General features: G+C 40.1%; 1 protein-coding gene across 1 annotated transcript in view; it reads left to right on the top strand.

The window, feature by feature from the left end:
* Window positions 1-3,400: 3,400 nt before the first annotated feature.
* Window positions 3,401-26,335, top strand: part of hs3st4 (heparan sulfate (glucosamine) 3-O-sulfotransferase 4) — a 51,263-nt gene continuing 28,328 nt past the window's right edge. Inside the window, exon 1 of the mRNA XM_067232972.1 lies at window positions 3,401-4,014. Within this exon, the coding sequence (XP_067089073.1) occupies window positions 3,401-4,014 (614 nt within the window). The remainder of the gene's footprint in view (window positions 4,015-26,335) is intronic.

Genomic DNA, 26,335 nt, shown 5'->3' with positions numbered 1-26,335 from the left:
TGCAATATAAACATACAGACTTAAACTAAATATACACTGTCTGTAGTATAGTTTCAATAGTCTCAATGGCCCTTATTCAAATAACATCCACTCTCTCTTGAAGATTGATTTCTTTGAGAATGTACTCCTTTGTATTTCTACACGATAAGCTAGAACCTATGGCCTTATCTTTAACAAAGAGAGAAGGATAAAAGTTCTGTTCTCCAAAGACTTACATGGCCCCTTGCTGATCATGTGGGAAATGCCTTATACATCTGAAGTCCTCTCCTCTATTTACAGTCTCTTGGTCTTCGTGTTCTCAAAGGATGCTATCGAACATATGACCCATTCAGAGGTTATTGGATTCTTTTCTAGAACAAACTCCACTGTGGGTAATTTGTCCCTTTCTTGTGCAGCCTAGACTCTGTGACTTATCTTGGGGCAAATTTGGGAAATCTCATTATCTTGGGTTTTGAAATGAGGATCAATGGGGGTCTATCCACAGTGTTATTTAGAATGTGGAAATGTGGAAATTGGCCAGTGTCCATTTCGAAGCTTGTTTCAAAATGATCATGATTGTACTACAATCATTGTATTTCTATTTCATTTATCATATTTAGTTATGTAAAGCCTTGCTTCCATTGGATTTTTAAACACTAGCCAACCTTCGAACCAATGCTGCACTGCAAACACCCGACAAATTGATTTAATTGCATTCACATACAATAAAGTTGGGATCTAAAAGGTCAGCAGGAAATGGTGCAAAACCCAGAGGAGTTCTTTTTAAGGGCCAGCTGAATTTAATACACATCCATCACTTTTTATCATCTAATTAGTCTACAGAGTGGCAGGCTGGTCAACATTGGGGGAAACAGTCTTATCGATCCAATAAAGGGCTTGTATCTATCATTTCACCTCAGCATTGACACACTCCAGCTATTTTGAGCATGGAGAGGACGACTTTAAAAAAGACAAATTGTCGTCAGATGGCTGTTAAAGCAGCTTAATGTTAAACACACAGTATCATCTTTCCCTGTACTTAATGTAAGTCGCTCTGGATAAGAGCGTCTGCTAAATGACTAAATGTATAAATGTAAATGTAAATAGAGTTGAGCTGAGGATAAAAAAATCCGGAAAGACACAAGACTTTGCATGTGAAACTAACACAGTATCATCATCATTCTTGGCCTGGCATTGCTATGAAACTTAACATACTGTACATTTCAGACACCATTTACAATATATGTCGATACTTTTTCTTTTTTGTATCACAATAACTGCCAATTAGTGTTCACTCTGTCTCACAATGTTGACAGTTGGCACTGAATATAGTATTCACACCATTTTTTTTTATTTAGAAACATTGTATTGAAGTTGTTACACGATGCAAATCTTGTAAAACAGACAGTTCAAGAAAGTCTGCCTCCCCCACCTCATGAAAGTAAAAATGATTTAAGACATTAATTAAGCCTTAAGGAAGAGAGATATAAGGTAGCTAAGTAGCTTAGTACAATACAACATTCATAACCAATGCCTAAACCACGTTGACTAATTAAACTGTTGAACTGTCTCAAGGCATCAACTAATTTCCTTTTATGATTTTTTTTAATGAAAAGATGAGTTACATGTGCTAAGATAAATGTGGGATACTTTACTCTGATGGTTGCCAATTGCCAGGAAACAGCTGTGTATGACATTTATTGACATGATGGAGTCAGTCCTTAAGGAGGTACCTAATGATTTATCACACATGGCATGTGATGACAAACATGACAAATGACTGCAATATCATGACAAGGGAGTGATTTAGGCTTGTTCACAATCTTGCAAACATCAAGGTGTAGCACGTTTCAAATGTATTGGTACAAAATCATAGTGTTCCAAAATGAAAATAAAGGCTTTTGCCTGTTATCTGTTAACGCACAGAAAATAAAACTTATCTACAATAACATACAAAGGGCAATGAAAGTACAGATATTGCATAGCTGCTAATATTAGGTAGCAGTCCTCTCCATGACCCCAGTACCACGACTTTAAGTTGGAGGACAGGGAACCCTATTGGGTTCAACAGCCTTTCCAATCTCATGGGAGTTAATTGGTATGACTCAAGAGTACTGTTGCTGCAGTATTACTGTAGTGTTTATTTTCTTATTGACCTGCAACAATGTAAGTCTGTCAACTGACACATCAAAGTGGTTGCTGTAGGAAAGTCAGAAAGGTAATTGCATTACATTCTAAAATCAAGAGGCGTAAATTCAATGTTTTTTGATGTTTGTTATTGTTGCGAAAGATTGGTATAATTTTGTAATGTTTCTGTGAACCAGTAGGGTGCAGACATGAGCTGCATTATTATTAATTAATTATAGTAATAAGAAAGTAATAATAATATCGAAAACAACAATAAGTTGTTAGTTTGACACAAGGGTGCATTAAAATCACAAATTTAACATTATACACAGACATGCTTGCATCTTGCTAATCTCCTAAACTTTAGTTTTGTTTTATGATAAGATTATTTGAATTGAGTTTTTCCTTTCATTTAAACTACCTATGCACATGTGACCTCATTGTAAACCAAGGCATAGAGCGAGGGGGAAGTCGTTCCTAATCCAAATGGTATCTCAGTTAAATCTGACGTTTGTACTTCTGCATGGGTTGAGAAAAAGTGGGTGTAGGCTACACTAAAGCTTGTGAGTGTGCTTCTACGGTGCTTCGGTTCAGATGATCTCACACAGCTGATGCGCACATCGTATCTACCAAACACCAAAAGGCTTAGGACAACAAGCAGCATTTGTGGTTACTGAGAGCAGTGAATTAATATGTATTTAAAGGTTCTTCAGTTACGACATCAAGTTAGTAGCATGTGAGAGGGAATGTGGCTTACCCTCCGTGTTCGAAAGATCCAGCGGATTTGTAATTGGCGGTTTTGAATCCACTAAAGGGCTTGTCAGTGTATCCAGGATTGGACTGGTCTCAGAGCTGAGCGGTTGATGAAGACGTGCTTTGCACACAACTTCAAACACTTTGCCGTTCGCTCTTTTCTTTTTTGCCCGTAAAATGCCAAGACTTCGTCCATCACACTCTGGCCATTTCCAACCAGGAGGCTCATTTGGAAGGACGCCAGACCGCAGCCTTTCTAATCTGCAAGTTCAGTCCAATAAATTGTGACATATGCTGTCAGCGTTGGAATAAGAAATCGATACTCAAGAAAGGGACGCGATATCCGTTCGGAATTTTAACGATCTATTTCCCTCTATCTTTATAACTATGCGAATTGGAGGTAGGTTGGAGTTGCACGGCTACGCGCATTTTCATCTGGAACAGTGCTGATAGTGACAGATTATTGTTGTTGAGTGTCCATGCAAGACTTGGGGTGGAAACATGTCTGGCCACTTCTCTGAGAGGATCACTGCTATCAGAGATGGCATTTTGGTCCAGCACTTCGGTTTTTACCTCTAAAGTGCCCCGTAAAATCTTATTCATGTTCACCCTCTCCCTCTCTGTCACCTACTTGTTCTATAGCTTGATGAGCTGTTACAACTCGTTGCAGTTCCCCTTGCAAGAAAACTACGTGTACCAAGGGAGGCTGGTGACGGAGGAGACAACTTTCGTTACATTAAGGGATAAACTTTATTCTACATCATCCCAGGGCTTTATCGACGAGGAACTGATCGAAGCTACCGATGCTGACAGAAAAATAACAATTACCACCGTCAAACATAATGTGGAAACCGAGCAAAGAACGTTGGAGTGGGTTAGGACTCAGGCGTCTCCAACTAAAGCCGCCTCGGTTTATCACTCCACAGCGTTGGAGAGGGAACACCAGGATATTAGCACCACGGACAGCGAACTCAGGGTGAACTGCACCTCGGATTATGGGGAGAAAAAACTCCCCCAAGCCATTATAATTGGAGTGAAGAAAGGAGGAACCAGGGCTCTACTTGAAGCTTTGAGGGTCCATCCCGACGTCAGAGCCGTTGGAAACGAGCCACATTTCTTCGATAGGAACTATGAAAGGGGACTAGACTGGTACAGGTGCGCACAACCCCGTTCACTTTCATTTAGCATCCTGTCAGACTTTCAAAATAAGCCAACATTAGCCGTGGCATGTCTGCTACTACCTAAAGCTCCACTACATCTACTTATCATACTGATAAAAGTAATGTTTCAGTACGTCGTAAATAAGTGATATTCATCCGTGTGCTTTTTCGTTCAACCATGCCAAGTAGTCCATGATCGATAAACCCAAGGCCGACTCATTAGCATTATATTGGCATGCAAATAATATATTGAAAAACGATTAAAATAATTAATGCATCGACGTCAAATCTCACCTTTGTTTTGCACTGTATGCCATTTTGCATACTACGCCTTGTGAAACGCTGGGATTTACCTCACAACACAAAACAATGTTTTCTTAAAAGGAGATTTATAGCACCACAAACTTAATAAACCTCATATATTATAGTCTACTAAATTGCATGCAAAGTTGTGCTTAGTATACATTTATGTGGTCCTCAAAAAGACATCTGTGCAACAGGTTTGCCAGATGTAATTATTCCCCATAATATGCTTCAAACAGTGATAGGAGACATTCTGTTTGTGTGCATTATATATGTGCAAATAAGTAGTTTGCACACACTCATTAGTCATTACTAGCTGGTCCTAATATCGCTACCAATGACACTGTAAATGTCGTATAGTGTACTGTAGGTGCACATATGTACTACAGCACATTTTTCTATCAAATTCTCTTTACACCTGTATTTCCTTCTTACACAGCAGGTAAAAGAGAGAAATGCTTGAAATAGAGATCACAGGCAAGCCTCAAAGTCCATCCAGACCTAAAAGATTTATTGCCAGCCTTTCGCAGGCACGAATAAGAGAATATATCTTAATTTTGATCTGCTTAAGCAGGCTAGATTTCTTTGATCCAACTATTGTCCCTCTCACATGCTAAGATTAAGTTGCTGTCCACACCAGGTACTCAATATCAGCTAGGGGTATTTTTTAATAAATTCCCAGCAGTGTTTGGGTTAGTGCCTGTTACGTGATTTACACATGTTTATTGGAGGGAAAAAATCTATTTGTCGGGTTCAATCATGGTCCATGTGACACACGCTCAGTAAAGCGTAATTCTAGCATTACGATGTCTGACCAGGGGAATGCAGGATTTGAAATGTACTCACTGAGCTGGTGAGAATGATTTCAACACACAGAGTTCCTGCATAGGCCCATAGCAGTGCTGTGGCTCTTCACAACCATTATTGTGGCACAGGGCTTTGGGTAGAGGAGCATCTGCCTTCATCTCACTGCAGAGGAATGGGAGCTCTCGGCTGTTCATTTAGCCCATGTTAATGTGAGCCATTTCATTACACTCACGGTGCGGGGCTCATTAGACAGGAAGATGACAGGCTTACATAAATAACACCAAAGTGTGCTTGTGTGTTTTAGTGCCCCTGAGCCAACAAAATCCCTTAAGCGCTCTTACATTTATTTCTGCGTCCGTCCTCTGAGTAACGTTAACCTCAGAATGACGTGCATGTGCAGGAATTAAAGAATCTGGGAGCTTAGGTTTTGCACCCATGGGGTGGATTCATCCAGTTGGCCTGTTCTATCGGCCACCATGTATTATAATGTGACAGGGGAAAGGGTTAAACGCAGATTTATAAGATATGTCAGCTTTCCTGATGACTTTGGCACAAGCCATGTCACGGATGACCCGAGGACTGGTCATCGTTGAGAGTCTTACGTTCATGCTGTTCTAAAAATATATTTCTGTAGTGGCAATAATGGGCACAGTGCAGTCTAATGTGTGCCTAATCCTTTGAACTCATAAGCAGCTGACGATCATAACCACTTAATATTACTTTTAAAAGCTGAATCTAGTCACTTTATCCAACCAAATGCAATGAATATGAAATGGTTTCACTCTTTGCACATTGTCATAGCTGAGTATGTTATGAGTAACACTCGTACGACCTAAAGTCAAACTAAAATCTAAACGTATTCAGTTTGAAAGAATGTGTTATAATTTAGCATGTTTGATATGTTTAAAAAGGTTATATTTGTCTTATTTAACATTTTTGGAATACAGAGATTACTGCATTTGCTTATTGAAAGTGTAAGATTATCCACAGATCCTGAGAGTCATTCTGTAGGCCTAGTGGATAGCCCATTTTATGGCTTAGCATGATCAATATGTGTCTTCAGTTCCGTTAGCTGGGCGCTGTCCAAGGTGCTTGACTAATAATAATGTTTCACTGTCCATAAACTCTTATTGTATGCCATAGGGTTCACAGTCTCTATCGCTCTCTTTTTCTCGCCTCTTCTCTTTCTTGCTCGCTCGCTCTCTCACTCCCTCTTTTTCTTTCTTTCTTCTTTTCTTTTTACTCTCTCATCAGCATTTGTATTAAATATCAGCGAATCATTGGCATCACTGTGAATCACTGTGCAAGCTGCTAGATTGAAGCTCTCTGTAGCCAGGCTCTGTAGTAGCTTGTCTAGCAACATCTGGGTGTGACAAGACACTCAATACATTCTCTTCATTCTTAGTTGTTGTTCTGTTTTTGGCAGGACACCACCAGAGATGTGGTTTTTCTCATGAATCTACAAACTACTCATGGTTCTCAAATAAACATCCCAACTTCCGAATGGAACAAACTTGTTCAGTTCCAGGGCCATTTAATACTAATCTATGCCACACCAATGCTTGTGGTGGATGTGGTTTCTGTTGCTCTGGGCTAGCTGGGGAAGCTGCATCACGTAGCTACTTCCGTTTCTCCTCTTTCCAATCTGTAGCTGTTCCACAGGTCATGCAATATCATAGGCCCATGTCTCCAAGGGTCTCTGCATCGTCCATATTTCCAGGGTTCTTGTTATTCTGTCTGATGTCTGCATGGGGTCTAGAAAATCCCACATTTCTAATCACCTCTGTAGCTAGTCAGATAGAGTCCATTCAAACAAGACACGTCTAGAACAGATTATTTTTATGTTTTCATTCAGGATACACTGTTTAAGGAGCAAGTTGTTCTCTTCTCCATTTTGTCTAAATGTGATTTTGCACCCTGGCGACATTAATTTTAACTCCTGACACAATGTTTAAAAGCTTGTCAGGGAGGGCCGCATGCCGTGTTAAACCTCTTACTGCTTTTGTAGAAAAGCTATAGTTTTTATTGAGTAGGTCATCCTTAATGTGTGTCAGGTAATAACAGCGGTGCTATCATTTGAAGGCTCACACCACTGCTTGTAAATTGATCTGGCTTTAAATAGGTGGTACAAACAACAAAGGGTTAATGGATATCATATAAACAACTGTATTGCTTGTACTGTAATACAATTGATTTTCCAATAGATTATTTGAGTAGTCTCACTGTGCACAGATTCCATTGTGGCTGTGGAAACTGCCAGGGAAACAAATTGCTCTGAAAAGCTTGTGAGGTATTCAATCCCTTCTATATACATGTTGTTAAATTGACACTTTGACCTTGTTAGCAATAAATGCTGAGAATATTTGACACACATATTTTGAGTTGTGGTGTACCTTTTCAAGGCTATGGTCCAGTGTTGCAAAACTATAGTGTGGCAGTACTGTGCAGCAAATGAAGTATGATGAGACAGTATTCAGTGTCCTTTAACCAATGTCGGAGAGTATCACACTCCATGCTCTCCAGCCTCTGGTTTACCTAAGATGAAGGTTTTTCTTTCAGTTTCTCATTTGCTTTCATGTGATGTGGCCATTACAAGATGTCCCAAAAATTATTCTTTCTATCACCAAGGACTTTTCTCCGTGTGTGAGTTATCAGGCTTCCTGATCAATAGAAGCTACACAGCTCTGAATCCCACACAACAGTTGTACCTTAACCAAGGCCATACAATGAAGTGCTCTCATTCTCGTCCCTACTTTATCATTGAAGGTTTCTTGTTTTGTACAGCGCTGTGAATCACTGCTGAAAAGAATTTCACGGGCTCTTCTTTTCTTCCCTGAATACTAAATTCACATCATGTAGGGAGTGTCAGAGCATCATGTCTGTCTGTGCTGCTGGGGGACTGAGAGGAAAGAACAGTGTGTTCTCCAGCCCTGGCTTCACCCTCGCCCTTCAGGAATAAGACAGGACCTTCTGACAGGAAGTGTGTGACGGAGACACAGATCCACTGCAGAGCAAGGCAGCAGAAAGTCTAAATCCAGTGTTTATCCCTTGTTTACCCCAGTGCCTCCCCTCCCCTTCACCGCGTAACTCTACAGGAAGCTCAGCCACTGACTCCTGCCACCCGACTAGGGGCCTATGACTCCAGCCACTGGGGAGATGGGATTGAGGGAGGTGGGCCAGATCCCTTAGCACGCTGGATGCCATCCCACCATCCCTCCATCCCTCCATCCTCCAGCTGGGTTTGTGTGCTACTGCAGCGCCTCCATGTCCCACTCCTCCTTAGCGCGGCAGAATCTGCCCACGCCTGATAAGGCGACGCCAAGGCTCGCAAGGACGCACCTCTGGGTACTCAGATGCCAACGCGGCAGTCGTGGAATTAAACTTTTTAATTAGCAGCATGCCCCAGTGCCTGTCGAGAGAGTGGACTGCAGCAGTCAGGTCTGTCTCAACACCATCACCGCCCCCTTCCCCCCTCCTGCCCTTCTTTCCACTTGATTAAACTCCCAAGTAACACGAAGCCCAGAGATTCTACCACTATCCACAACACCAATCACATTTACTTTCTGTCCCAGCATTTTTGTACTTTCCTTTTTTTATTGGATCCAAACTTGCCACGGCATAGTGAAACAGATGACATTCAACCATCAGGAAACTGAAAAGAGGGAAGCGTTTGTGTCCCTTGACTGCCTTTATTAAAATAGACATACCATAATGAACAATAGAGTATGCAGTCACATTGCTGCCTTACCATCCTGCATGTGATTCATAGTTACCATTCAAATTGTATTTATTTTGATGTAAAAGCTAATATTTGTATTCTGTAGTTTTGTAATAATTTGGCTTATATCAATATTCAAATTCAGATCATTATTGTAGTCTGGACAAAATGTACATCTTCATTAAATAATACAATATTATACTGAATTTTAAATACTCGAATATATGTGTGTGGCACTGTAATGCTAAGCTGTGAAACAATCATGAACAGCATCCACACAGCACTTTCACAGCCTTAAAATGATTTTCCACTTCTATGGCATCATCCATGCTTTCTATTGTGTGAATGTAGGTTGTATCACTCCAGGGTCAGCCTTTGGAGTGATCTTAGTCCATTTCTATTGTGGCACAAGAATTATGAAAGAAGAAAGACTGCTGCATTCTGACTGTCAAGATGGGTGGTTTCTGCTCAAGCTCCTCTTCTCATGCAATTGCAGTACCTCTCTCACTCTCGCTCTCGCTCTCGCTCTCTCTCTCTCTCTCTCTCTCTCTCTCTCTTTCTTTTCTCTCTGTTATTCTCATGCTGAATAGTGGCTATAATCAGGTGTCTAAATTGAATCTCTTTTAAAGTTTACTTTACACAAAGTTCACTCACAGTGTAATTATAATTTGGTTTATGCCAACACCATGTATCAGGACTGTGGCATGGCTAACCATCAAGACAGTCAGACTTGAGTTGTCTGTCCGCTGAAATGAACTCAGTTCTGCCTTCTCTTTCATTGTCAGTTGGGAAGTCTTTGGCCTGTATTTTTGTTCCATGCTATGGATGGATTGCCTTAAAATGACAGCCACAGCCTGCCTGCTAAATGATTTATTTTGGACCAAAAATAAAGTATAAGCTGAAGTCATTTTAAGCTTAAAAGGATTCCTATCTCACAGGGATTATTTACTTGCCGCAGAATTGCCATGATGTGGTTCTAGTTGGGAGGAACAATGATTCCATTCGGCAGAATGCTGGTTCACAGCCATCTTTAAATCTCAGCGAATAAGACTTCCTTGGGACAAATAAGCATGTCAATCATACTTGTCAAGATTCCAATTTTCCTTTTGCTTCTCCTGAAGCACTAGAGCTGTGTATGTCCCTTATCTGCAGTGAGGGATGCAGTCATGACACAAACTTAAAAGCAGGCTGATGCATTGGTGTAGTCAGGGCAGAGCCCCAAACGGGAATGGCCATGAAGCCAAGACACAAGGGCTGCTGGGAGCATGTTTCAAATATGTGCCCATGACCTGACATGTACTTCAGGAGTGTGTTATGCTGAGGGATGTGGTGGGCTGGAAATCATAACTTCTCCCTGCGTGCTGCACCACTATTATCATTCCGCCTGCATACCCATGACATGTTACACATACAAGCTTTCTCACACGGTAGGTTGTTCATCAATTTGGCAGCATGGCCAAAACACTGAGATTACCATGGAATGGAAGCAGAGTATATTTTCTTCTTGACCATTAAATACCGTAACCATATTTTTCATGCATGGACCAACGTTTTTTGAAGAAAGTGACAAAGTTTAAGACAAAGTACAAATGATGTGTGTGATATCTTGCACCAAAACACTTCTTGAATCAATGAAGTCATCCACGGCTCACAAAATATTTTCTTCTTGACTATGAAATACCGTAGCCGTATTTCCATGCATCGACCAAAGTTTTGGACTAAAGAGGCAAAGTTGTGTAATTGATATGAGTGATCCGTTGAGCCCAAATACTTCTCGAACCATTGACGCCATCCAGAGCTCAAAAAACAATCTGACAGGCTTAATTCAATTATGGGAGTGAGATGTGCTGAGACTCCGGAGGTGTGAGCTAATTCCTCTGTTTACACCCCTGAGTCACTGTCACAAACAAAGACAAACACATTCATTGGCTTCCAGGAGCTTGTTTTCTGTGATTGTCCCATTGCCTTTGAAGTTTCTCGTCGCTTTATGTTGTTTATTTATTCATGCTCTTTCTTTGCCTGAAATCACCATGGGGTATTCCGTTAGAATAATTTTAGCACAGTGTGAAACAATGTAGGAGCCGGGTATTAGATGCGTAAAATTCGCATGACGCAGTCCTTACATAGAATTTGGTATAGATCTGGAGTGATTCGGATCTTGAGGAAAACGTTTTCATGGGGGGAAACTGTATTTAGGACACCTTCACATGTCTGTGGGTTCCAAGCATGCTTCATCAAGCAACCATAGGCTTATCTGTGCTTTATTGGTATCTGAAGTACTTTAAACAGTAAATCCATCCAGTAACATCAGCCGAGCACAGAAAACAGTGTGAGACCGTCATTTTTATACAGAGGCCGCGGCATGTGCCAAACTCCTATGAGACCCCAACTAAGCCGATGAAATGCAAAAGAACGCATTTAGGGATTATGCTAATTACTAATTGGTGTATCAGAAGGTGATTGTTTTTCCTGGATTATTTGGATTATTGGCAGTAGAGATTTAAGGGAGAGTTGACGTGCTCTGCCTGTTTAATAGAGCCATTATCTGTGCCTGACCATGAGAAACTGGGGGTGATATTTTTCTCTTTTATTCTCTTAGATTGCTGTGTCATACATATTCACACACAGAACCACACTAGAATATGGCTCAGAGAAGTCATGGCACGAGATAGAATCTTATAACCGTTATATCTACTACACATATATGTATATACATGTGTATATATACAGTATATATATATATATATATATATAATTTTTTTATTTTTATATATACCAATATGTACAAAGGTGCAACATGCACATGTATACTAAAATTTTAACTGTTCAACATTTTAAGATATTCTTATATCTTCAAATGTATGAGGCTCATGTCTATCTCATGTCATCTTAAGTAAAGTAGATAAAAGAGAAGTAAAACAAATAAACATAGCAACTCACACTTACACTGGCAGGATTAAGCTTCCTTAAACTACTTTTCATCCCTGAGTTTCTTGTGAGCAGCACTTGGGTGTTCACCTTTATCTTCAGTATGCTTGGGATGACTCTGCCAACTCTGAGTCTGTTCGCTCCAATCGACCTCCAGTTTGTCTCGTGTGTACAAGACAAGAGGAGAGAATCTTAAGTATTAATTGATTTTTTAACGAGCATACATTTACCTTCAGACGCCTGCAGAACAAATTGGGGCTATGCTGTGTTGCAAAAAGGCTATTTTAATGGATCTCTATGATGAACACAGAGGACAGGCCCCCTGTTGGTTTATTCAAGGTCACTTTGTCATCACAACCCTATAATGTGTCCTCTGGTTTTTTTAAAGGGCCAACTTACCATGAAAGCGCATCTGGTCAGAGGTGAGAAGGTAGCAATGGTGTAACTAATGGGTTTATTTAATTTAATTTACTGCTGTGGCCCCTGAATCATAGAAGGCATGCTGGCCACAGTAGATTGAGGTTGCTATGGGAAAGAAAGAAAGATTAACCCTCTTCTCAAAAGGGCAAAATTCATTCTCATGTCATGCTGGATTTTCTTGGTGATAAAGCAGGCTATATAAATCTGCAGAACTAAATGAATACAGGTTTGTGGTGAAATGGGGCTCTCAAGCTTATTTCTTTACAAGCCTCCTAATCAACGTCATGCTGGGGTCTTGCAAACCTACAATGGATGCAGTGAGCCTTTGCAACAACAATCACTTGCAAACGTGCCAACCAAATGGCTTTCTTGCATATCTGACTTTACATCAGATTATTTGGGACACTTATTTGGACTCCTTTTCCTATGTGATCAAAACAATATGATTTTATGGCCTCATGTTGACCTCAACATTAACACGCATTAATGATGAATACATCTTTGATGCCATTGTTATGGTCATACGTCAGACCTAATCTGTGTTGTTTTCTCTAATTTACCGTTTTAGAATTCCTGATGCAATCTGTAGAATATAAATGAAGCAATCCCATCAGCCCCTGCGCTGCATTGTCTGAGCTCATGCTGGATGGCGTCTGTTTTGTAATAAATCTACTTTTTACAGGACTAAACACGTACACACTGTACCTTGGGTAAACGCAACAAATACTTCAGGGCTCAGAAAATTAATGTGGCGTGATAATTAGTTAACCAACAGAGCGATGCCAGAGGAAGAAATTTTACACCTTGTGTTTAATAACAGATAGTGTAATTTGCCTTGCTTAAAATGGGCATATGTTTCTTCATGCTATTTTATGGCTCTAGTCTCATTTAGCTGCTTCATTATTCCATCTCACACAGATGGATCATCACAAACACTCTTGTAAAATGCTTTTACTTCCAAGATATCTTGGATTGTGGTGGCCTGACAAAGCATTAAAACAGCAGGCAAACCAAAGACTACCTCTATCTGAAAACTGGGCTTCTCCTGGCGTTGTCAATTCACTTGGAGTTTGTCATTGGCTTATGATGAGTATTGGAGATTTTGCATTCTTAAGTCAGAATTTAGCAAACAATGCATCTGCTCAATTTCTTGCTTGTAAATGCAAAGCATTGTTTACTGAACCACTCTCCACACTCTCACACTTCTATCTTCTGGCTCAAGATTTGTGTAGTAACCTACTGTTGGATGCATGGATGCTGTTTTGTAAGAGTGATGTGTCTGCTGCAGCATTTGTAGTCAAAAAAAGAAAATATCAAAAGCTTTGTGTCAAGTTTGGCTACTCTTGAGTCAGGTGGCTGAGCGGTTAGGGAAGCGGGCTAGTAATCTGAAGGTTGCCAGTTTGATTCCCGGCTGTGCCAAATGACGTTGTGTCCTTGGGAAAGGCACTTCACCCTACTTGCCTCGGGGAGAATGTCCCTGTACTTACTGTAAGTCGCTCTGGATAAGAGCGTCTGCTAAATGACTAAATGAAATGTCTTGAGGCAAAGTTCTATTTTCTATGTTAATGATGTCAAAAGTAATCATCTAGTTTGATAATGAGAACACAATGTGTCGATCAGATAATCTTTGACAACACAAAGGGCATACCCCCTCTGCCCCAGATAAATAGTGCCCCACAGGGCTTGTCTTAGGTCTTATTGTTTTGCAAGCTTAGGTCTTTTCTTCCTTCTGGCTTGTACATTACCAGAATTAGAAAGACGCAGCAAAGTCCACCACACGTTCTGTCAATTTCTGAAACTCAACAGAGCAATCCCGGTGTGATAATGAATGCAATCATCTTGGCTCCTATGGTACAAGCACAATTACGAAAAAAGGAGTCAGCCTTTGGACCTATGCATGTGGTGAGGGGTAAAATAAACCAAATAGTCTCTACCAACTCTTGACACTGTGCTGTAGGATTCATTTTTCTTCATGTTTTCTTTGTGATGCCTTCATCAATGCAATAATATTTGGCCTGAAATGTTGCATCGTGTAGTGTATGTTTTTTCAGAACCTTTTGTACCATGTTATGTTTTGTTTTATTATTATATACCACGTTCAGCGATTAAACAAAATAGACAATTATGAATTCTAAATCAATGTATAATTGAATTATAAAAATACAAAAACAGATATGAATTAATAGATTTTGTGAAAATAGCATATTGAAATTAAGCAAATGTCGACAAATAACCATCTGTTCCATTGGGCTATGGCATGGACCAGACAGAATATGTGTGTGCGTGTGCTTCAAATGGTTCAGTGCAAGCCCCTGTGCTGTTTATCTTCTAGCCTGTTTGCACCCAATGAGGAGTGATGACCCACTGGTTTGACTGACAGTCACCATGGCGCCCCCTAAAACCATATCACTGCAGCCTCTGGGTATGATCCCAGCCTCATCTGTCCCTGTGCTGTGTCCTGGACTTGTTTGTTTTGGAGAGAGCCCTCAGCCTTAGCTGTCCTCTTTATTACTGGAGCCCCTAATGCCTTGATTTAATGTACTCTCAGAGGTCAGATATTGTGCTGGCAGCTACCGACCACTTCCTTCTTCACTGCCACATTAATAACAGCAAACAAATCAAGGACGCACTGTAAATTTCCTCCTTGGCATATTGAAGCTGTTTGGATGTGCAATGTGGACATCTTTATTACAGTGAGCAAATTTGTCTGCAAAGGAAAGATATATATTTTTTAATTCTCAGTCACATGTCCAAAACATGTGCCACATGTCTCAATAAATTCAGTGTAATATTCCCCACGGGATAGTTGTACTGGGTTTTAGAAATTCTCTCAGGCTTGTGTCTCATCTATAGTATGACACATAAAGCCATGTAGAATGACACATCCAACTTTTTCTGAATTGCAGAAGTACCCTTTCTAACAAGTCATCTTTTTCAACCTTACAGACACATTGTATTTTATTTATTACAGAATCGCTCTTTTTCAGGTTGTTTATACTTCCCTACATAATGAACTGTAACATCCAAACTGAATTGTAACATAGAACGCCTCAAGTGGTTTCTTCAGAAAAATGCAATACTTTCACAGAGTACCACTGTACCTATACAGCAAGAACACAATTAGTGCATCGTTAACAACAGTATTCTCCACATTCCTTCCAGAGAGGTATTTATTGCATATACTGCACTTACAGTTTTTCTCGATTGGTTACACACATTTTCTGAATGCATACCTCATACTCTCAGAACTCTACACACAAATCAAAAAAACACACACACAATGGGCAAAACCACTCACTTCTCCTGCAAAGTTAAACTTAACATTCAAAACAATGTTATTTAATCTCATAATGGTATTTCGTTTTCAAATGACAAACACAAACCATCATATGAATAGACATTTATAAGAACCATTTGAACACTGATGTGCTCAATGTAAAACACTATGATGAATGGAAAACACTTCTTCTTCATTCATCATAGTGAGTTAGGCCTTTTTTTGTTCAGTGTTACATTTACTACAGACAGTACATACATAAGTGTGTTGTAAAATATTTGAGAATATTGTTTTTATACTCAGAACACAGAAATACACGGTAACAAATATATTTTACGTATTTTTCCCAGAAAAACAATGTACACAGTGTACATCCCAACTAACACAAAGTTGCACATACAGTGCTCTACATACAAAACAACAGAATCATTTACTGTATAGTGTACACAGTTACATTATTATTATTTTTCTTTGTATTTGCCTTAATGTTATGGCGTTATTTTCTAGGACCATGTTCATGATTTCAGTTTCCTGTTCAGGAGACAGAAGATGTTCCTGACCACCTTGTGTTGGTAATCTTTCAGTTCTGCCAAACAAATAGTAAAATACTGTAAATACTGTGTAGGAATACAAAGTAGGAATACATTTCCAAAATACTTGAAACATACTTTATTTTTACAGTCCTACAGAACAGTCCACAGGCAATACTGTACTACTGTACTCATTGAGTACTGTATTGATATGCAGTAGGCCTACTGCAATTTTGTAGTGAGAGTAGATTTCTTACCTATTCTCATTTCGGAAAGTTCGGATGATGGATGCTACAGTGTACCTGCTCAAATTTGGCTGTACTCTTTACCCAGCCTCCTTCATTGTTAGACCATGGTTGACTACATGGTCAACCAAAGCGACTCGGATCTCATCAGAGATTATGGTCCTTGGCCTTCCTCATCCTCGTCCTCCCCGTCCTCCTCCTCTTACTCTCACTCCTCTGCCTCTGTTTCCAATGTTGGCATCCATTGCTCAAAAACAGAAGAGGTCACTTGTTGCCCTTTTATGCTAAAGCTCTGATTGCTAATTGTAAAACTGTGTGACAGGTGTTTGTCCATGCGATGAGTCAGAGTGCGTATTTGAATGGCAGTGTGTTCCTTGTGAAAACAAAAGATTTTCTTCATGAAAATTGTGCCAAATGCAGAGAATTGTGTGTAGTGTTTAAAAAAAAGTGTGTTTTAGAACTGCAATTTGAGTGTAAAGCAGGAATTGTGCTTGTAGTTTAGCAGAATTGGTTCATGGGGTTGGTGCATGAGTTACATGTTGTGGTCATTGTGTCTCAAGTACCAGTATGTGTGTGTAAACAATTGAGAAAAACTGTAAAAAACTATCAAGGCTACAGTTCAAAACAAAATTACAGCAAAAAACTCAATGCACTACAGCTCACATACTGTATGAAATTGAAGACCATTTTAAATTGAGGAGAGTGCATCCGCAATGTACTGCCGCAAACCCGTATCTGGTTTGTGCCAGCCAGATTTTCTGCACAAATGTATCAGATTCCCCTTCATCAAATGATGCGGATGTGGTCGGACAGGAGAATTATTATTGTTGTCAGCATGTGTTTATCTTGATGTAGCCCTTCAGTAATCAACTTTATCCAGCAAGCACATTTCATTTGATTCAAGTGATATTGCAGTCAGAACCCTTTTATATTTGAGTAGGAGTCTGAAAGTAACCATTGAAATTGTTTTTTTTGATTCCTTGTAGTCTCTTAAAGATTTCAGTCATGTTTCCAGACATTGCCTTGGAATTATTACATTCATATTACATTCTATGAATACCTTTGATGTATTTTTGCATCCGCTTTAAAAGACATATCTAGCTCAATCAATGTAATCTTTACCTTGCTGAGGGATGAATGCTTTCTGAGAGTTTCTGAAAACCTGTATACTCATTCGTCCATCCGGGCACAGCTGGGCACAAATTCTAAACTCTAAATGCACTTTTTGTAGTCATTGTAAACCCTTATTGGAAGCCACTGGACTCGCGTGCAGGTGTCCTCAAGCTGGAGGAGACTCAGCTGAATACACAGCTGCTTTAACCTCTTTAACCCTATCTCTGATGGCATCCCATTTGGCCTCGAGCTGACTGCCCATACATGGAAAAAATATTGATACAGTATGTACCAACTGTAGCTGTGATCATAAATGAACCATATTATTATACGCTTATTTTCTGCAAGAAAAATATTTTTTCTTGCAGAAAAGGCTACAGTAGTACTGAATCACTGAGGCAGATGTCTGTATAAGGAATGCCAGTAGCGTATTTTGAGTATCAGAAACTCTGGGGACCCAAACCTTTCAGCGGACTGTGGGTAAGGGCTTGTGAGTTACAGCATTGCCAGTGACAAAAATTGTGGAGGAAATGCACAGGTCTCCAGTACTGTGTTTACACTCTTCTCCATATAGTTTTTACGCCATTAATCTCTTCATGCATCCTCTCTTTCACTCTCCTTATGAAAGCTTAAACTGCCCCAGGCTACTCTCATGCAACAATGCCTCACACTGTCCATAACACAGAAAAGCATTCACCTGACTCACTGGAGACCATGAGTATTTCAAGAGAAGGCACATCTGTCACAAAAGAGCATTAGCTAAGACAAGCTTGTTTACAATTGGAATAGCAAGATTTTGCCTTTAGTGATGTCAATGATGCTGTGAAAAGAAACTTAATCAAGAGTGGAATATTACGTAATGTCACTGCTTCTAAATAATGAAACTGGAGTAATCAAAGACTAAACATTAATTACATACAGGAACAAATGAGTCTTTTTTAATGGTGATCAACATCAAAGGTACTGTAGTAGAGGACTCAACACAAATAGGATCCTCAGGGAGTCATCATTTTGTGTGTGAAAAAGAGAGTGTGCGTGCCTGATTGTGTGTACAGTATAAGTGTGTGTGTGTGTGTGTGTGTGTGTGAGAGAGAGAGAGAGAGAAAGAGAGAGAGAGGGAGAAAGAGAGAGAGAGAGAGAGAGAGAGAGAGAGAGAGAGAGAGAGAGAGAGAGAGAGAGAGAGAGAGAGAGAGAGTGTTTCGTTTGTGCTGAATGAGAATATTTTCACTGTGGAAAATCCGTGATTCTCTGATGATTCATGCTTTACTCAAGGAAAAATGCAACATGTTGGTCTGCCCCACTGAATAATCAACATCATTAGGAATTCTATTTCTCTCCCTTGCTATTAAAAACGAACAGACCCACTATAGCTGCAAAACCTGGCAGCTGGGACTTGGACTTGATTTGCAGGCAAACCAATGAAATGTCTTGGCGGGGGCGGGCATTCTCTCAGATGTTAAGACATATGAATTATGCAGAAACCAGCTGTTCCAATATTTATCACTATGTGTGAATATTTGTATGCTGATGAAGAGGACACAATCATTATATTTGTTTTATATTTAGACTTTTAAAATGACTGATGGATGCTAATCATGAAATATGCTGGCATTGGTACATTGCGAACAGCTTTGAATACTGACATTATCAATAGTGCTAATTACAAAAAAACAATCAAATGTTCAATGGAAAGCAATAATTTTACCTCCACTAACAGACAACTGAAGTTAAGACCAAGACAACTAAGGGAATTAATTGATTGTGTTTCTTTTTTTATTCCCAAGCTAAATTATGCACCGAAACATTGTTTATGCGTCAAACCAGGCCTCGTTCCAGAATCCTACCCACAAAGAAGCTCAGCAGTAATTGGCAACACCAAAGTAGAGACTTTGCAAACAGACACCTTTCTAACTCAGTCCACCATGCAAATAATGTTTAGTATGAGAAAAGCAGAGCCAGCTGTCTTTTAAGTTTCATCCCCTAGGTTCTAATGCCAAATTCAGTTGAGCTGTGCAGTGTTTAACCTCTCCACCCCCGGATCCCCAAGGCTCTGGCTGGAATATCCTGACTGAAAATTAATGCAGTGGTGGGCGGCGATTGGGGAGGTGAATGAGGGATTGTGAATGACGGTGAGATAATTGGGGTCTGCTGCAGCTTCCCTTCCTCCCTCAGATCTGGGGACAGGAATGGAATGGGAGAAAGGGGAAAAGGCTTACTCAGCAGAGGAGCACATTTGAGGTGGGCGCCCCCCCCCCCCCCCCCCCCCTCTGCTAGCTTGTACTCTAGTAATGGCCCTTTAGTACACTCTGACTGACTTGGTTAGATATATTGCGTGTAGCTTACCTATATTGAGAGTTACTCCTCAGCTCAGCTGTCAGCTGCCACGGTGGAGAGTGCGGCCCGCTCTGCACGGCACTCCAGGGCGAGCGGAGGGAGCCACTAAGTGGTGCACCTTGGCGAGCGCCCTGTTTACCCACGAGACACTCACAACACTGACACATGCTCTCACGACGACTAATAAATCATTGAGGGTCTGATGTGCATCGATGGAAACGCAGTGTCAGTTTTGATACTTGATTAGCATTTCTGTCACTTTGCCTTACGTTTAACATAACTCCAGCTGCGCAACTCAATTCACACTGCCCATTGACATGACAATGACGAGCCATTCCTCAAACTGACAGCCTGACATGACAACATGTTCACAGAAGGGGAACTGTACAGAAAGTCAGGGAGACACTTGCAAATAAAAAGAAACATTCTGATATGTTATACCACAGCATTCTAACTTACTGTAGGTGTCATAGCGTGCTCACTAAAGTATGTTGATACCTTTAACACTGACTTTTGGTCATTGTCTCGTGGAAGGAATATAAAAGTCTTCAGTGAAAAACACATGGATGTACAATACCATTTACACAATTTAGCAGTCAAAGTTGTTCAAATCTGACAACAGCTGCTCATTCTCCATGGTCCTGAAAAGTAAATTGAGTAGTTTTTATGTTTTAAGATTATGCAAATATTGCTGTGAATGATCTTGACCCTCTCCATTTTTAAAGGCCATAGTTTCTCTGAATATAATTTTTTGGGGGATTATGTGTAAAACACTAAATCTTTGGCCTGTGCTCTGGTTTGTGGCAGTAGTTTACCCCAGGCCATTTACACAGTTAATATAGTAATGAAAGCAACTAATACTCCCTCCCTGGGGCTGTCGGTATGTTGATGCCTGTCGGTGTTCTGCTCCCCCTGTAATCGCTCTTGGGGCTACACCCCTGAAATAATCATGATTTTGGCATTCAATCAGTAAAAGGCAGAATATGTTTCTCCTATATGTATGAGCCCTAAGTAAGTCTGTTATAACTAAGTAGAGTGGTTTGGTAAGAAGTGTGATTTAATATTTTTTTGTAACTTGGCCCTTGCAAGTACTAGTCTTTTTAATACTTTCCTTTAGAAATGTTTTTACTGACAAATTTTGTTTGGATATGGGTAGTGTAGTTTTCTTTGGTGCTGGGAGGTTTTCTTCCCAAGCCGTAATGGAAATTTTTTGTTTAAACTTCAAATGAACTTCAAATGTTCTGGGTTTTCTAATCGTACTGTAGCACTCAAACTCTTAGCAAACTGAGTGGTATGAGTGTTTTTTATACAATAGACTGTTAAGTCATTGTCATTTGATTTTATACTCCACAATCAGGTTGTTTATTTGAAAATCTGAACATATTAGTATCGAAAATTGAAAACAACTGATTTGTTTTCCTGTTGGGTACAAAACAAGTAATCAGAACAAGAAAACAATCGCAGAGAGAAAATACATGTGTTAAATGATCACATAAATGTAGTAATGAGAGCTTTTGACATGGTTTTCTTTGTTATATTACTGCATTCCAAACTGAGCATGAAAAGTTCAAGCTACAGTAGTCCTCTGGGTTTGTTGGATATCTATGATTCTCTTCGAGAACAAACTGAGGCCACTGACCTTTGCCCAAGGCTGATGACCTACATTGCGTATCCTCATTGGCTTCTTCTCCAGACAAAGTTCAGTTTAGAACATAGACAAACATACTCCCCAGCGTTTGCTTTTGATTTGCATTTATGCCTCTGTCTGTCTAAGATTTCATATCACCATGTTTTGGTTTTGGATATGGGAGTGGTAATATGGATAAAAACGTATTGTTTATATTAATAGAAAAACCTGTGTTCTTCTGACATCGGTTAAAATGTTGGACCGAGCAAGAGTCTAACATGTTGTTTTGGGGACAACCCAACAATGATAAAGGCCTCTGTAAGACTTCTGCGACCCAATTAACCTGAATGACTTTGACTAACTGGATGTCATGGAGCGTGTTGTTCAGGTTCAGAATACTAAGTCTGAAAATTTACATTTGGCCATGTAGTGTTTTAAGAGGAGAATCTAAAACGAATAATCAGTGTTTGTAGAATTGGTTCTTGTAGCACAGTTTGCCACTATGTGTGAAAATGATTACTGCATATCTTCGAGAGCATGATTACCAAGGCGTACAGTACAGTACTGTTGAACAACTACTTATATGCCTTATATGTAGCACGTAATCTACAATAGAAAGATAGGACTTGATTTAAAGCAAAAACTGGATCTGTTTTTGTTCATTCAGTCCGTAAATGTCATAAAAATGAAATACAAATGTGTCCCTGCCTTTAACAGCATCTGAATGTCTGCATATTTCAAATTAATTTTGTTTCATTGGTAAGATACACCATGCATGTACTACCCCAAATATTGTATATTTCTGTATCACAGCATTACTCAACAGTCTGCAGTTTCAACTGTTGCTGTCACTGTCTCCTACTACATAATATGCACCAGTAATAGCCTTTTAGTGCTACAGTAGCACCAGAGCATCTGCAGCAGTATTATAAGTCCTAACTGTTTTAGTGACACAGCTGCATTATCCCAGCACAGAGAAATAAACTTGAGTCTGCCATGTCAGTGACCTCAGATCTAACCCAGTCACCTTTTTCACAGTTTTCACCCACCAAAAAGCAACTCATTGATCCGTCCAAAATGAGTTACATCATTAGCTTCACTTCATTTGCGTGATTTCTTTATCCTTAATTCTCTAATTCCGTCATTCAGACATCTATAAATACAACACATGCATTCTTTTTGTGTTGTTGCATGGTGTTTGTTAGTTTTTTGTACTGAATTGTTTCTCCATAAAGGTCTGGATTAAAACCAAATCGCTTTAGATTCATTAGTCAAGGTTAGAAACACATTTTTGGTGGTGGGATTGGCTGCAGGCCCATGTTTTCCGATATTTATTGCTTCTGTAAATCATTTAACATTTGGCAGTTCTACAGGCAGGAAAGTGTTCACTCCAGCCAAAGTCTCTGTCAGTTGTGAATCAATTTAGATTAAAAGACATGAACCTCATGCCATGATTCCAATAGGAAACTACTTAAAAATGCAAATGATCAGCCTTGCTGCACCAAATCAACATTGGTTACTGTTTGGTTTTCACTAGAATCAGTAAGCTCTATGCAGCTCTAAATTAAGTAAGGGGGGGAATAAGTAAGGATCCCTTTAGGATTTGTCTCCAAAAAGCATCACTTCTAGTGACGCCTGCAGCACTCAAGCTCTATTGGGTTTGATCTGAGATGTTTTGCTAAAAGGAAGCAGAAATCACAGTAATACAACGCCATATGTCTCTTCCCAGCTTTAAAACTCATATTCTTTGTATGACAGGTATAAAAGGGGAACATTTCTGAACCCACACCCTTGTCATTTCCTATTGTTGATCTCAGCTGCAGATATCTAGGCTCTACAGTTTGGTGTAACAAGATTCTGTTAGGCTAATAGGTTTCACACCTGTCATTAATGGAAGGTCAAATATAAGAAATAAGTGCTATTCAAATCCTCTGTAATTGAATATTTAAATGGACAATTAAAATCCCCGTTGGAGGTTGTGATAAGGGAAATTAGCCTTCCTTTATTCACCTGCCATGAATTTGGCTTTCGTTCTGTTATCCTGCCATTCCTCTCTCTATGTCGCAAATTCTTTTTTTTCCCTCCCTGGACTGTCATGCTGGTTTAATAAAAGATAGCATAGAATTATAGAGAAGACAATACTTGGTGTTTGCTCTCCCCCCTGCTGTGGTAATGGCCTGGGGACGCTGATTAAATACCACAGGAGTCTCTGTCCAACCGGCTTATTCTGTCCTTACACTATGTGGGTGAACCACACCATTCCCTCGCGTTCACACCCGCCTTAAGAAAAGAATGAAATTAGCCACACTTCCCACATAGTCCAGGAATTCATAGGCACCTCATGCTGCCTTCAGATCCTAAAGTTTCTTTCCTTTTTTCCCTTTTTTGTTTTCTCTTCTGTTCTTTTTCTATTGCGAGACGTAATCCAATCTGCTGCAGAAGGCTTTGTGTTAACATTGCACTTTATTTATAGAAGTGAAGTTAACGGAATCACAGGAGCTAAGGGAAGAAATCTTCCAAACACGTCAGGTTCGGCATCGAGTACCAGCTCTGGATATCTAGTCCCTAGATGGAACCATGGAAATACTTTGCTTGCTGTGAAACTAAACAGGTTTTCAACTCCCACAAATCCTGAGGTCTCACTCAAGCGCCAAGCACCATGTTGTGATATAATTTGAATGGTGTTGCTCTCAAATGTTTTTTGATTAGCAAGCCGTCAATTGCTGAAAACACATTTCTAGAGCCATTTTCCGTGCATCAAATTGTATCTGTTTAACTGTGACCTGCACCTTTTTCTGTCTGGCAGTTGGTTGGTTGATCCACAAAAATGTTCCTACCCTTTGCACTTATGTGGTCGCAGCTATTGCAAATTTGCGGTTGTCTAAATTTGCCAAACGTGTTGCCCATGAGGATACAACTCATTCAAGAGCACCTTCCATAGGAAATACATTAAAACAATTTAAACCGGTTTATTTTAAATTGTTATGAATACAAGGCAAGGCAAGTTTGTTTGTATAGCACATTTCAACAACAAGGCAATTCAAAGTGCTTCACATAAAACCATTAAAAGCATCAAAACATAATGCAAAAGAAAACAAGATTTAAAAATAATTAAGAACATTCAATAAAACATTAAAACATTCAACAACACATTTAATCTTTCTCAATACAGACTGAAGTGAAGTGCCTTTAGATGCAACCATGTATATAGATGTAACAGTAATCAGCTGAGCATTAAATGCCATTATTAAAAGTGATTTCAAACATTATCTTAGTTTTATTTAGTCTTTGATGCCAATCCCAGGACCCTGAATACCATACTTTCTGTCCATGCTGTTGAAACGTTGTTCCCATAGTGCCTTGAGTGCTCGCCTGAGCCACATGACATCAGTGTAGCCACTCTCCAATTATAGTTTGTCCTCCGTTATCCAAAAGCAGAGATACTACGGGGAGGGGTAAGTGAGGGGAGGTAAGTTCCCCACAATGAGTACTGGAGAAGTCCCTCATGCATAAGGCGAAAGCTCGCCTGGGGCAGGATACACCGGAGAGCTCTCTGGCACTCGCTAATCTGACCACCCACCAGCTCTGACCCGAATGTTTCCAGTGTCAGCAGCAGACTTCAGGACAAGCCCACCCTTCCATCACTGTCACAAGCAGCTCTAATGAGCCTCACAGGGTGCAGGGTCAATGACTAAGCTGATTTGCCTACTGATAAGCAATCACCAGCAGGCATAGTGGTGTAGAGACAGAAAAGTAGACTCCTCCTTATCGTCTAGACTGGCTTTCTCAGTTTTCCATTACTTTGCTGACAGTGAAAGTGCCCACATAGATAATCCTCCAAGTCTTTACACTATCCCCCATGACCTACTGTGTACTTTTCAACAATATCTGAAGAAAAGGGGGACAGTTGAGTCACCTTACTACAGAAATAGTGCAGCATTTATACAGAGGGTTGAACACAGAGGAATCTTTTTACACTTACTCCTCGGTGTCTACAGCGCTTGTCAACAGATGTCACGTTTTTCCATGTGCAGCCTCAAAGGAGAATAATTTTGTCTTACAAGGTGCTTGGTGATTTAATGACTTAACACTTTTTCATTGTACCTGATCCTTTATTCCTAATGGTGGAATTAGTGATGTGAAAGTAAAATTGCCCCTCTGTGATTTCTGAATGCCATTCAAATAGGTAAGCGATTACTCCAAAGCTAATTTACATGTGATTATGCAGCTGTTTCTGAGGAAGAAGAGAGGATGGCTGTAATTGTCAAACTTTTAGCATGTAATTATACAGCAATTTGCTCACTGTAATCTTAGATGCTATGGCAAGCGTTATGTGGCAGAATTAATTACAGAATGGGGTGTATGTTGCATCTATCTATGTATGCCTCTCTTTTTCTTCACTTTCATTGCCCCTCACTGTCAGTTTTCGAATGGACTGCGTTTTCAATAACAATCTCCTTCATCTTCCCTGCCGAAAGTTCCCATTGTGTAGGAGAGACACAGGCGTATGACCTCTATTTTTCATTTCTCAGAGTGTGCTGGTATCAGCCTCTACATTGTGTCAGAGCCAACATCTAACATAACGTTGGACAAAAAAATGAAGGAGTAATTATCCAATACCTTCTTAGGCCTGAAAGGGTCCCTCTCCTTGGGTTCCATTCATCGCTCCTTATCAGCCGGCCACTTTAGCAGCTTATCTCTCCCTCCTTTTTAACTTCTCTGAAAGTGCCATCGAGCTGCTGATGACTTTAATCTCCTAAAATGAGACCCATATTTAACAGAACGGTGGAGCCGGCAGCATATGAAATTTCAGGCATCAGGGCTTATCCCGTGTCAGTCAGCGCTGGATCCATCTGCCCGCCTCTCACAGTGGGTCTCAGCTTGGTAATTCTAGATACACACTTGATGCCTTTATTTTGGCAAGGCCTGCCACGTCGGACTCCTGATAGGGGGTATTGGCAGTTCTCAGGAAGACTGGCAGCAGGCGTAATCAATCTGGCCATCCTGTGTCAGG

The sequence above is a fragment of the Osmerus mordax genome, chromosome 3 (genome assembly GCF_038355195.1).
Source record: "Osmerus mordax isolate fOsmMor3 chromosome 3, fOsmMor3.pri, whole genome shotgun sequence".
Taxonomy (NCBI): domain Eukaryota; kingdom Metazoa; phylum Chordata; class Actinopteri; order Osmeriformes; family Osmeridae; genus Osmerus; species Osmerus mordax.
Note: the sequence above shows the minus strand (reverse complement) of the source record. Positions and strands in the feature narration are given on the sequence as shown.